Raw genomic sequence first — 13,149 nt, 5'->3', positions numbered from 1 at the left:
TCATTTATCCTGGAAATTCTTCTAGTTGACTGAGCTGGTGCCTTGTAAGTGCCGTAGACCTTTGGTATTCTCAAGACTTCTGTGAAACCTGATATCTTTAATTTTCTCAGTTAAAGTTTTCCATTTAATTTTTAAAATTATAAATGGAAGCCAGATTACAATTTTAAGATTTTAAGAACACCAAACTATATTTAAATTAAGGGTCAGGAGACTCATAACCTCTGGTCATTAGAGTGCCTGGTCTCCTCAAGATGCTCATTTTCTTAGACAGTGGACAAAGCAGTGGCCCTTATGAACTGTGCAGGGTCTGAGATTTTTACCCTACTTGCAAGCTAACAAGTCAGCCTGCCAGTTTTATGAATGCTGACAATAGACACAAGATTCCTGGGTCAGAAACAAAAGGACTTTACTTCTCATCACAAAAGCAGGACCTGAGGGTCATGTTTATTTGCCTTAGTTTCCCATGACCCACAAGGTTCACGGGGTCCATGATGGCTGTTTGCCAGTGCAATGGGTTGCTTTACAGGAGAGGGTCACTGAGCTTGGGGAATCTTTGCTTTAGAGTAAGTGGAAACAAGCCTGCTTTGGGGGCAGAAACATTGCCTCGTCTCTCAAAGTTGCTCACTGCACACAACCCTGAGAAATGACCTAGGAAGGAGGGTCTGTGCTTGCGTTCTTGGCATACCCAGCAAGAACACCTAGGGACCCTCAGGGCCCATGGTGGTTGCCTGTCCTAACAGTGACACAGATTAAACATACACAGGTTTGCTGGCCACAAGTTTTTGCCCCTTTGCAATATTTCTTAACATTTCTTTGTTCTTAACGATATTCTTAACTACTGATATTTCTACGCAAGAACAGCCTAGTCAGAGTGCAGTAGTGTATTGAGTATGCAATGGTATTTTCTGCTACCGTTATTAGAGTTTATAGTTTCTTGGATCTGCTAATGATCTCACTAAAGACATGGTTGGGGGACTGAAAAAGGTAGAACTGATTCTTTGGTTTGAAGGAAGGCAGTATATGAACTAATATATCCTATATAATTAAAAGTAGCTCTCTTGTCACCTTGCTGAGTATTTACTGTCTCAAGGCTCTCTTTCAGCTTCCATTTCAGGATGAAATTGCTTCTTAGCATGTAAATGCTGATTGTGGCAGTTTTTTTCTGGTCTCCACATAGACTTCACTGATTTTTACAACTTGTGGTCAGTTCCTAATCTTTAGCGTAGAAAGGCTGGCTGGGCCCTGAGAGATGTAAATGCACATATTTTTGTATAAAATTGTGTATATTTGTGTATAAAATTAAGAAAATGGCATTTTTCCCCTTTGTATTACTTTGGCAGCTACAGTTAGTCTTAGATCTTTTACTTTCAAAACATTTCTCTCATAGCTTCCAAATTTTTAGCTTTTGCTAGAAAAAAAGTACTTGAGAAGAAATATGTAATGTTAGAGGTTTTTAAAAATATACACAAAATATTGCATGGTAATGTATTATTAACATGTAATACTAAATTAAGTAAATATTTTTCCAGTAATCAAGCTAATGTGGAACTGACTGAAGATAAACAGGATGAATCAAAACATGAAGAACTGGCAGGTAATTTCATTGGTTCTAAAATTTACAGTATTTGAAAAGATAATATAGCTTTTAATAAAGACATTGATAAGAGAAAAATAAAAGGAAAATCATATTATCTTGGAAAGAGCTTGAACAGGTAGAGTGAGTTGCACACGGCACAGTTGGAGCTACTAAGAAATTGTTGTAAGCGCAGGACTGCTTCGTTTGTTGGGAGTGGGTAGTGGACCCATTTGGAAGACAGAAAAAGGACTTTTGTGCTAGGACCAGAAGAATGTGTGCAGTCAGGACAAATACCTCCAAAGCATGGTGAGGGAGGTGTGTCTTTTTCCATCTTTTGACTTTTTTTTTTTTTTTTTTTCTTTTTGCGGTATGCGGGCCTCTCACTCTTGTGGCCTCTCCCGTTGCGGAGCACAGGCTCCGGATGCGCAGGCCCAGCGGCCATGGCTCACGGGCCCAGCCGCTCCGCGGCATATGGGATCCTCCCAGACCGGGGCACGAACCCGTATCCCCTGCATCGGCAGGCGGACTCTCAACCACTGCGCCACCAGGGAGGCCCCATCTTTTGACTTTTAATGTGTCTGTGTTTCTATATTTTAAATGGCTTTCTTTTGGTAGCATATAGCTGAATTTTGCTTTTATATCCAATCTGACAATCTCAGACTTTTAATGAAATGTTTCTACGCTTTGCAAAAATATATTTATTGGTATGGTTATTTACTGTTTTGCCATTTGTTTTTTTATCTTCCCATCTTTCTTTGGTTATTGCTTTTGTGCTACATTTTATTGGATTGAGTATTTATACCATTCCATCTTAACCCTTCTTTTGGCTTGTTAGTTGTACTTCTTTGCTGTATTTTTTTCTTAGTTGCCCTGTGATATACAATATGCATCTTTATCTTATTAGAGTCCACTTTCAAATAACATTATACCACATTACATGAATCTTAACAGTAAACTCCCCCCAACCTTTTTGCTATTTTTGGTTTATCTTCTACATATCTTAAAAACCCCACAATGCAGCAGTATTATTATTATTATCATTATTATTATTGCTTTTAACAATCTGTTATCATTTTAAAAAGTTTTTAAGGAAGGTAAAAAAATTTATACATATGTAAAAATTTATATTTATCCATGTATTTACTGTTCCCAATGACTTGTATTTCTTTGCATAGATTTGAGTTTCTTTTTTTTAACTTTTTATTTTGAAATGAATTTTAAAAGTTAATTTTAAAATTAAGATATAATCGACATATATAACATTATATTAATTTCAGGTGTAACATAATGATTCAATATCTATACATTGTGAAATGAGCACCATAATAAGTCTAGTTAACATCTGTCACCTTACACATAATTACAAAAAAATTATTTTTTCTTGTGATGAGAACTTTTAAGACCTCTTCTTTTAGCAACTTTCAAATAGTTGCTATCTAGTATTATTTTGAGTTGCTATCTAGTATTGTTTTTGTTCAGCATGAAAAACCTCCTTAACTTTTCTTGCAGTGCAGGTCTACTAGGAATAATTTCTCTGAGGTTTTGTTTATCTGAAAGTATATTTTGCCTTTGTTTTTGAAGAACACTTTTGTTTGATATAAAATTATAGGTAGTTTTTACTTCTTTGAGCTCTTTAATGATTTCATTCTATTGTCCTCTGACATTATTTCTCATGAGCAGTCAGTGGTAATTCCTGTTATTGTGATTTTGTATACATATTGTCTTCTTTTCCCTCTGTTTCTAATTTTTCTCTTTAGGCCAGTTTTGTGGCAATTTGATGAGGATGATCTTGGTGTGCTTTTCTTGTATTTATCCTGTTTGGAGCTGGTTCAGCATCAATTGATTTGTGAATTTTTAGTTCCCATCAAAACCAAACCATGTTTTTGCCATTAATTATTCAAATATCATTTCTGCCACCCCTTGCTTTCTTATCCTAATTACAAGTATGTTAGAAAGTTAAATTTTGTCCCACAGGTCACTAAGACTATTTCATTTTTTAAACCTTTTCTCCTCTCTGCTTCAGTTTTGATGGCAGGGTCTTCAAGTTCACTGATTTTTTTTCTTCTTTAATGTTTTGTTAATTCATTGAATGATTCTTTTTTCCTTTTACTCTAGAAGTTTCTTTTAGATTTGTTTTTTCATCTCTTTAGTATGTTTCCAAGTCCCCAACCTTGAGCATATTCTGCTGACCCCAGTATTTGTTCATTTCTGGGTCTCTTTCTGTTGGCTGCTTCTTCTCCTAGTTGTGGTCACCTTTTCCTCCTTGTAATTCTAGTAATTTTTAAACTGAGTGTTGAATATATTATAGATTTTTTACATTGTTGAGTGTCTGGATCTTGTTTTCTTCTTTTAAGGAGTACTGAGCTTTGTTCTGGCAGATAGCTTGATCCTTTCAAGCCTTTTCTTCTGCTTTGTTAGGAGACATCAATAGGAGCCTTACTTAGTCTAGCAGAGTTTGACCCTGCTACTCACGCACAGCCCTCCTGAGATTTCTACTGAATGCCCCTACTGAACAATGAGGATTTTTTCCACTTAAGCTGGTTAGAGCTTCAGAATCTCCTTACCCTGTGTGAACTCTGGGAATTGTCTGTCTAGCCTGCAGCTTCCCAGTTATTCTCTGCTCTAGCTGCACATACATGACTCAGTATTCAGGAAAGACTCCAGGAAAGATTCAGAAATCTACTCCATGTAGATTTCTAGTGCTCTATTTCTACCTCAGTACCTTCTCTCTTTATCACTGCCCTGCAGCTTCTAATCACCTTGTCTTTTCTGTACTCTTATCTCTGTATGGTTAACACAGTGAGACCGTCCTGATCTCCCCCTCCCTGCTCAGCGCTCCAGGATGTACATACCTTCTAGTGAACGTAGGGCTCAGCTCACTTGTTATCTTTCTTAGGAATCATATTTTTGTGCTGTCGATTGTCCAGTGTCTGAAAACTATTGTTTCATATATTTTGTCCATTTTACTCATTATTTACAAAGTCCTTGATATCCAAGATGGTAGAGGAGAAGGTCCTCTAGATTCCATCATACTTAAATTAAAATTTGCAGCCAAATTTTCCAACAGAGAATGAAAAATGTCTCTAAAATGTCTCTTTTAGATCTTTTACATTGAGAATTGTTTACCTATTTTCTACTTATGCAAATAATATTTTCAAAGTTACAAGGGTATGGAATATAATAGTAGAAACCTATAACATGTGTAACATCTTCCTGTCAAAAGGTCAGAACGATAAAAATTAATATTCTCATTGTTTTCCAAACAGTGTGAAAGAGCTGGATATTATTGTCTCTGATATTTTTCATATGAGAACCACCGTTTCAATTGGGTTTTATTCTTTCATTTTTATATAAACTTAATTTCCCTTGGCGTTTCTTTCAGAAATCTCTGATACGCTGTTTTCCTTCCTGTTATTTCTCGTCCTGTCTGTCTCATTTCTCTCTGTGACTACCAGTGGCATTTCCTTCTTGCTTCAAACCTAGTTTAATCGTGACAAATTCCTGCGGAGGAGGTTGGTCTTTTATATGTTGGACAATAGTATTTGCCTACAGACTATTCAGTTAGTAAATGCAACTAACAAAATGTAGTTTTGAAAAATGCACATTAGATTAGCACTTTTCTTAATTAGAAATAATACTTGGCTTTATTAACTTTCAATTCAGAATAAGTGCAACACAAGTTATAATACTAACAAAGATAATTACTACTGCTAAACATAATGGCTAACACTAATATATAGTACATATTATATAACACTTTAACTCTTAATCTCCTCAGCAGCCCTCTGAAATAAATACTATTATCATCCCTACTTTACAGATGGGAAAAATGAGGCAAAGAGGGTTTGTGACCTGCTTTTGGTCCTACAGTTGAAAACAGTAGAACCAGGAATTGAATCCAAGTCTTCTGGCTCCTGGTCACGCTCTAAGCACTATGCCACACTATCCGAACTGTTTCTTATACTGCTTCTTTGCAGTGACACAAACGCTGCATCCCCCTCCATTGATTTCAGATAGTTCCCAAATCCCAAGTAGTTGTCTGAGTTCATTGTCATACCCTCCCTTATCTCCTCTCTCCTTGTTTATCATCTTTACTTAAGAAAGACTAATCACTGAGGTACTTAAAATTCAGTGATTCCCACTAGAATATTAGGATCTTAATCATCTGATATTGGTCCTAGAATCTAGAATTTGTCTAATACAAGGTAATTTCTCAGTAACTGTTTTGTGAATTGAATTATGTCTACTGATATTTAGAAAATCCCAGGCAGTGTTCTTTCTCATATAGAAGAGAAGGAAAGGTGTGCTTCTCATCCTCAGAATGTAGATATTGATGTAGTTAACCAGCTCACCTAGATTATCTACCTAAGTCACAATACCCGTGCTGTTCCACGATTGTATTCCTTATGAACTAACATGGAGATGTTTCTGTAAGTAGATCTCACTGAAAGCATCTTTGTTTAACTTAATTATTTTCAGACTTCCATTGTTAATCACATTCAAGTTGTCCCCTCTCTTCTAAGAGAAGACTGAAGGACGGCCATTCCAGAAGCAGACTCTCTTGTACCTTGTACAGTCTTTCTCCCATCAGGCCATCCTGTCTCTGAATGTGATCCGACTTTTGAAATACAAATAAGATTATGAATGATCGGTTCCACTCTGAAAAGACCATTCCTGTTCTATAGCCCACAAATCTCAGTCAGTCCTTTGATTTAAGGGCTGTAAACAATGAATTAAAAATTGATGAAGAGATCCTGGCCAGATAGTCCCTGACCACCTTTGCCATAAGTAGCCTGATGGCATCATATTAACATGGACACACCTTTCCCTTCTGCTACAAAGCCATTGAGATATGGCCCAGGATTAAGAAACAGTGGAGGTTATAAGGCTAGTATTTACCTGAGGGAGGAGTCAGAGATAGACCTTTCATAAGTACTGCTTAAGGGTTACAGAAGAGATACCTATAAAGACAAAAAAAATCAACTTAAAAAAAATAAGCAAAATCCAACCTTTTGTTTAAGAGTGTCAAGATTTCACAAAAGTGCTCCCTTTTATAAGTAAGCAATTTTGAGATTTTTGTCTTTAAAAAATCAAGTAATTGAAGTTTGTTTTAAAGATATAAAATTTCTTGAACAGCTCTAGAAATTTTCAGTTGGTTAATTATACAAAATGTTAAAAATGTAAAACTGATAACTGTTTGAAAGTACAAAAATAAAACCCAAGTCTTACGAATTGAATTCTCTTTAAATCTTTGCCCAAAAAAGTATGTTCTTCAAGGTATATTTATGTTGACACTTAAATAAATTATTCTTATGTAGACTTCTTTTGGAAATCAGTAATATTTTCATGGAATTTGACTTTTTTGACAGTATGATCCTTGTATTTTTAAAACTATTTTCTTCAGAAAATTATAGTGATGATTTTGAAGATGAGGATGTTGACGCACCTCTGACTCCTAAAGAAGAGACTAATTCCAAAGAAAACTCCAAATCAGAAAAAATAAATGTACCTAAACAGGTATGTATCAATTATATGTTTGACAGTTTGGAAACTTCTTTCATCACCTTAGCTGACTGTTGCGGTATAAAGAGCTCAAAATACAGAGTTCTTTATAGTCTAGCTCATTGTTGTAAAGTTATAGGTCTCTTAATACTCAGACGTTTTCTTAACTTAGGTGTCAATTTAAATCTTAATGAAATACATGGCAGTTGATGATTTTCTGAAAGATTTCTTTTGGCAAGTTTCCTTAAGCTTTAGAAATTGAAAACTTCATTAAAATCTCAAATCTAATTTTTAAACAGGTATATTAAGCTATGCTTTTCTTTGGTAGGTCTTGTCCTTGTGAAGTGCAATACATAGCTACCTCAGTATTTATACTAATAGTGACATTACTGTCTGAAACTTACTGGGCTAAGATTGTAAACTAAATTATTCCATTCACATTAAGTGTTGTTGTACTCTAATTCTCTTGTTTCTCAGTTCTTACCAAGAATTGGCTGCCAAGACTGGCTAAGGGTACTACTCCATATTGCCTGCCAGACAGAACTTATCCTTGAAGCTACCTAATAGTAACCAGTAGGACAATTACTATTTGTTATATTGGTTTTGATCTGGATACAGTCTCTTTTGCAACTGTGTGTTAGAACTAGATGTTTTGAACATATATGAAACCATAGACTCTAAATAAAAGGAGGGATCACTTTCTGGGTATTAAGAAATACTCTTATTTTTTAATTTACCTAGTACTTTGTCCTTGGTATCATTATGTCACTCAGTTTGTGGGAGAAAAGGATATGACCTTAGAAATACATGAAGGTTAATGCAATCTGATAATTATGCTTAGAAAGTTAATGGGGTTCATACTTGGAATATGGCAATTACAATACTTTGTGTTACAGTAATTTCTACTGGAAAAATAAATAGGTCAGTAGAGGGCACAATAGTTTGGTATATTAAGAAAGTACAGCCTGTATAAAAATGTGTCCACCTAAATGTGGAAGCCTAGTAGAGAGCCACCTGAGTAAGGGTCAAAATAGGAAGGAATGAAAGCTCTGCTCTTATGGGTGGATCCTATACGCTGCCTATCCATATGGAGAATATAGGTGACACAATTAGAAAACTTACTCTAAGGGAACCTATAATTTTGACAAATTTCAACTATCTTGCCATTTGATGGCCTGCCTTTTTTGAAGATTTTGTCTCAAAATGTAGATGAAATGATGAGTGCAACTTATATTTGATCATTAATTTTGATCAATAGGGAAAATGGTGATATTATAATAGCAGGAATCTTACGTGAACTAGCCATGTTATCTTTGAGTTCGAAAAATAGGAGAATTTCTGAGCAAGGTAGATGAACAGGTGGCATTGAGATACTTTAAACAAGGCTTATAAAGGCCTGAATTAATTGCTGGTGATCACCAAGGTTCTGAAGAGTCTTCTAGAAGTTCTCTCACAGCTACATTCTCTAGTCTTATAGAATTGTTGATGAAGGAGTGTGATGAAAGAAATCTAGAAAGCACGTTTCTTGATCTTTTCATAATGGAGTAAAGCACTGGCTTTCAAATTTTGTTATTCTTTTGCATTGCAGTCATTTTGTGTAACTTCAGTTTCAGATCATGTAACTATTTTCTTTTTTTAATTTAGGAAGAAGAGAAAACTGGCATGCTGGCTAATGGTAAATATTATGTATATTCGTAAATTTTCATTGGCAAAAAATTGGTCTGTTCAGAATTATATCTAAATAATTCTGAATAAATTACTATTTTTGTTTCTAAATATTTTCTGATGAATTAAACTTTACGGATTTTCTCAATAATGCGTTCCTTATGCCTACCTTAAATTCTTCCTGTTGTATTTAAGAATACTTATTTTTTAAAAGCCCAGCATGACTTTATGGATAAATTATACCAAACATTCAAAGATGTATTGATATCAGTCCTTGTTAAACTCTTCCAAAAATACAGGAAGAGGGAATTTTTCCAGACTCATTCTGTAAGGCCAGCATCACCTTGATACCAAAATCAGACAAATATTCCTCAGGAAAACTACAAAAAAGCAATTCTATTTACAGTGACATCAAAAAGAATATAATACTTAGGTATAAATTTTATTAACGAGGTAAATTATGCTTAAAACTATAAAACATTGAGGAAAGAAGTTGAAGAACATACAGATAAGTGGAAAGATATTCTGCACTCAAGGATTGGAAGAATTAATACTGTTAAAACGTTCATACTACCCAAAGTGACCTACAGATTCAGTGAAATCCCTATCAAATTCCAATGATATTTTTCACAGAAATAGAAAAAGCAATCCTAAAATTTGTATGGAACCACAAAAGACCTCACATAGCCAAAGCAAACTTGAGAAAGAGCAAAGCATGGAGGCATCACACTCCTTGATTTAAGAATATATTGCAAAGCTATAGTAACCAAAGCCGTATGGTACTGGCATAGAAACAGACATATAAAAACAAAAACAATGAAACAGAATAGCCCAGAAATAAATCCATGCATCTGTGTCACCTGATCTTCAACAAGGGTGCCAAGAATTTACAATGAGGAAAGATAGTCTCTTCAATACATTGTGTTCAGAAAACTAGGCATCCATGTACAGAAGAATGAAATTGGATCCTTATCTCACACCACATACAAAAATCAACTCAAAATGGATCAAAGACTTAAATATAAGACCAGAAACTGCAAAACTCTGAGAAGAAAACAGGAAAAAACCTTCTTGATGTTGCACTAGGCAGTAATTTTTTGGATATGACCCCAAAAGCACAGACAACAAAAGCAAAAATAGATTAATGGTATTACATTAAACCAAAAAAAGCTTCTGCATAGCAAGGGAACAACAGAGTGAAAAGGCAACCTATAAAGTGGGACAGAATATTTGTAAACCATGAATCTGGTAAAGGGTTAATATCCAAAATAATGCAAAAAACTCATGCAACTCAGTAACAACAACAACAACAAATTAAAAGTGAGCAGAGGACCCAGATAGACATTTCTCAAAAGAAGGTATATAAATGGGCAAACAGGTGTATGAAAAGATACTGAAGTTCGCTAATCATCGGGGAAATGCAGATCAAAACCACAATGAGATATCACCTCACACCTGTTAGAATGACTGTTATCAGAAAGAAGAAAAAATACGTTTTGGCGAGGATGTGGAGAAAAGGGAACTCTAGTGCACTGTTGGTAGGGATGTAAATTGGCACAGCCTTTATGGAAAACAGTATAGAAGTTCCTGAAAAAAATTGAAAGTGGAACTACCTTATTATTCAGAATCTCACTTCTGGATATATATCTGGAAGAGATACCTGTACTCCCATGTTTATTGCAGCATTATTCACAGTAGCCAAGGTATGGATACAACCTAAATGTCCATCAACAGACAAATGAATAAAGAAGATGTAGTATATATAATGTTACACGTGTATGTAATATGTATATGTATTTACATGCATAATATTTCGCTTTAAAAAAAGGAGATACTGCCATTTGCAACAACATGGATGAATGTGGAGGATATTTACATTAAGTGAAAAAAGCCACGTGAAGAGCGACATACTGCATATTCTCACATACGTGGAATCTAAAAATGTCAATCTCCTAGAAACAGAGTAGAATGTTGGTTACCAGAGGCTGGGGTTGGGGGATATAGGAAGATGTTGGTTAAGGGGCACAAAGTTTCAGTTATGCGAGATAAATAATGCACAACAATGTGCGAGGTCTAATGCACAACAATGTGACTATAGTTAATGTTGTATACTGCTTGAAACTTGCTGAGAGGGGAGATCTCAGGTGTTCTCACCACATACACAAAAAAGGATAAATGGATATGTTAATTATCTTGATTTTGGTGATTATTTCACAATGTATATGTTTATCAAATCAACGAGTCATAGATCTCAAATATATACAATTTTTAATTGGAAATTATACGTCAATAAAATTGGAGGAAAAAAATTTTTTTGTTATTTTTTGCAGGCCTTTTGCTTTTTACATATAAATATAAATTAAACTTGTATATAAGCATAGATATGTGTTGATATAAGCCTACTTTGTTGTATGTAAGAATAAAATCATGCTTGTTTTAGATCTATATTATGTATTCTTTATATGTAAACATTTATCTTTGTTTTTATACAGATTGCATATGATTTAAATATTTTGTTAATGGAACCATACAAGCTTCTCTATATTCCTAATATTTTTTTCTTTTATGTTATTCCAGTAGTGCTGCTTGATTCATTAGACTCTGTTGCAGAGGTTAACCTTGATGACCAGGAGACAGCAACAACTAAGCCAGAAGCACTGCCAGATATGACTGATAATGAAATGACAGGAACAGGTAAGAGGGACAAAGTAGCTGTTCTCTAAATATGTAATATTCTATGACTAATTGACTTCATTTCTAGGGAAATGTATGTGATATATAATAATATATGTCATAGTTATAGCAATAAAATTTTACATTTTTTATTGAAGTATAGTTGATTTACAATGTTGTGTTGTATCACTGCTATATTCACTGAATACAGCAGTGATTCAATTATGTGTGTGTGTGTGTATGTATGTGTATATATACACATACACACGTCTGTGTATATATAACTTTTTCAGATTCGTTTCCATTATAGGTTATTACAAGATACTGAATATAGTTCCCTGTGCTATACAGAAGGTCCTTGTTGTTTGTCTGTTTTACATACAGTAGTGTGTATCTGTTAATCCCAAACTCCTAATTTATCCCTCTCCCCCCTTTCCCATTTGGTAACCAAAAGTTTGTTTTCTATGTCTGTGAGTCTGTTTCTGTTTTGTTAATAAGTTCATTTGTATCAGTTTTTTAGATTCTGCATATAAATGGTATCATATGGTATTTGTCTTCTCTTTGTGACTTAATTCACTTAGTATGATAATCTCTAATTTCATCTATACTACTGCAAATGATGTTATTTTATTCTTTTTTGTGGCTGAGTAGTATTCCATTGTGTGTGTGTGTGTGTGTGTGTGTGTGTGTATACATCTTCTTTATCCATTCATCTGTTGATGGGCACTTGCTTCCATGTTTTGACTATTGTAAGTAGTGTTGCTATGAATATTGGGGTGCATGTGTCCTTTTGAGTTAGAGTTTTCATCTTTTCCAGATATATGCCCAGGAATGGGATTGCTGGATCATATGGTAACTCTATTTTTAGTTTTTTAAGCAACCTCTCTGCTGTTCTCCATAGTGGCTGGACCAGCTTACATTCCCACCAACATTGTAGGAGGGTTCCCTTTTCTCCACACCCTCTCCAGCACTTATTATTTGTAGGCTTTTTGATGATGGCCTCATTTTAGTTTTGACTTGCCTTTCTCTAATAATTAGTGATATTGTGCATCTTTTCATGTGCCTTTTGGCCATCTGTATGGCTTCTTTGGAGAAATGTCTGTTTAGGTCTTCTGTCCATTTTTGATTGTGTTGTTTGTTTTTTTTGATATTGAGCTGTATGAGCTGTTGGTATATTTTGGAAATGAAGCCCTTGTCAGTTGCATGATTTGCAGATATTTTCTCCCATTCCGTGGGTTGCTTTTAGTTTTGTTCATGGTTTCCTTTGTGTACAAAAGCTTATAAGTTTGATTTGGTCCCATTTGCTTATTTTTGCTTTTATTTCTTTTGCCTTGAGAGCCTGACCTAAGAAAACATTGCTATGATTTATATCAGAGAATGTTTTGCATATGTTCTCTTCTAGGAGTTTTAAGGTGTCATGTCTTATAAGTCTTTAAGCCATTTTGAGTTTATTTTTGTGGATGGTGTGAGGGTGTGTTCTAACTTCATTGATTTACATGAGGCTGTCCAGCTTTCCCAATACCACTTGCTGAAGAGACTGTTTTTTTCTCCATTGTATATTCTTGCCTCCTTTATTGAAGATTAATTGAACATAGGTGTGTGGATTTATTTCTGGGCTCTGTTCTGTTCCACTGATCCATATGTCTGTTTTTATGCCAATACCATGTTGTTTTGATTAGTGTAGTTTTGTAGTATTGTCTGAAGTCTGGAAGGTATGCCTTCAATTTTGTTTT

The 13,149-nt window shown here is 34.7% G+C and overlaps 1 protein-coding gene across 3 annotated transcripts in view; it reads left to right on the top strand.

Moving 5' to 3' along the window:
• CEP162 (centrosomal protein 162) overlaps nucleotides 1-13,149 on the top strand; it is a 93,621-nt gene that overhangs the window by 15,448 nt on the left and 65,024 nt on the right. For all 3 annotated transcript variants that reach the window (XM_081251552.1, XM_081251551.1, XM_081251553.1), the window contains exons 6-9: nucleotides 1,530-1,594; nucleotides 6,981-7,093; nucleotides 8,723-8,753; nucleotides 11,321-11,437. In XM_081251552.1, the coding sequence (XP_081107678.1) occupies nucleotides 1,530-1,594; nucleotides 6,981-7,093; nucleotides 8,723-8,753; nucleotides 11,321-11,437 (326 nt within the window). The remainder of the gene's footprint in view (nucleotides 1-1,529; nucleotides 1,595-6,980; nucleotides 7,094-8,722; nucleotides 8,754-11,320; nucleotides 11,438-13,149) is intronic.

This window comes from Mesoplodon bidens (genome assembly GCF_964165515.1).
Source record: "Mesoplodon bidens genome assembly, chromosome: 12".
Lineage (NCBI taxonomy): Eukaryota > Metazoa > Chordata > Mammalia > Artiodactyla > Ziphiidae > Mesoplodon > Mesoplodon bidens.
Note: the sequence above shows the minus strand (reverse complement) of the source record. Positions and strands in the feature narration are given on the sequence as shown.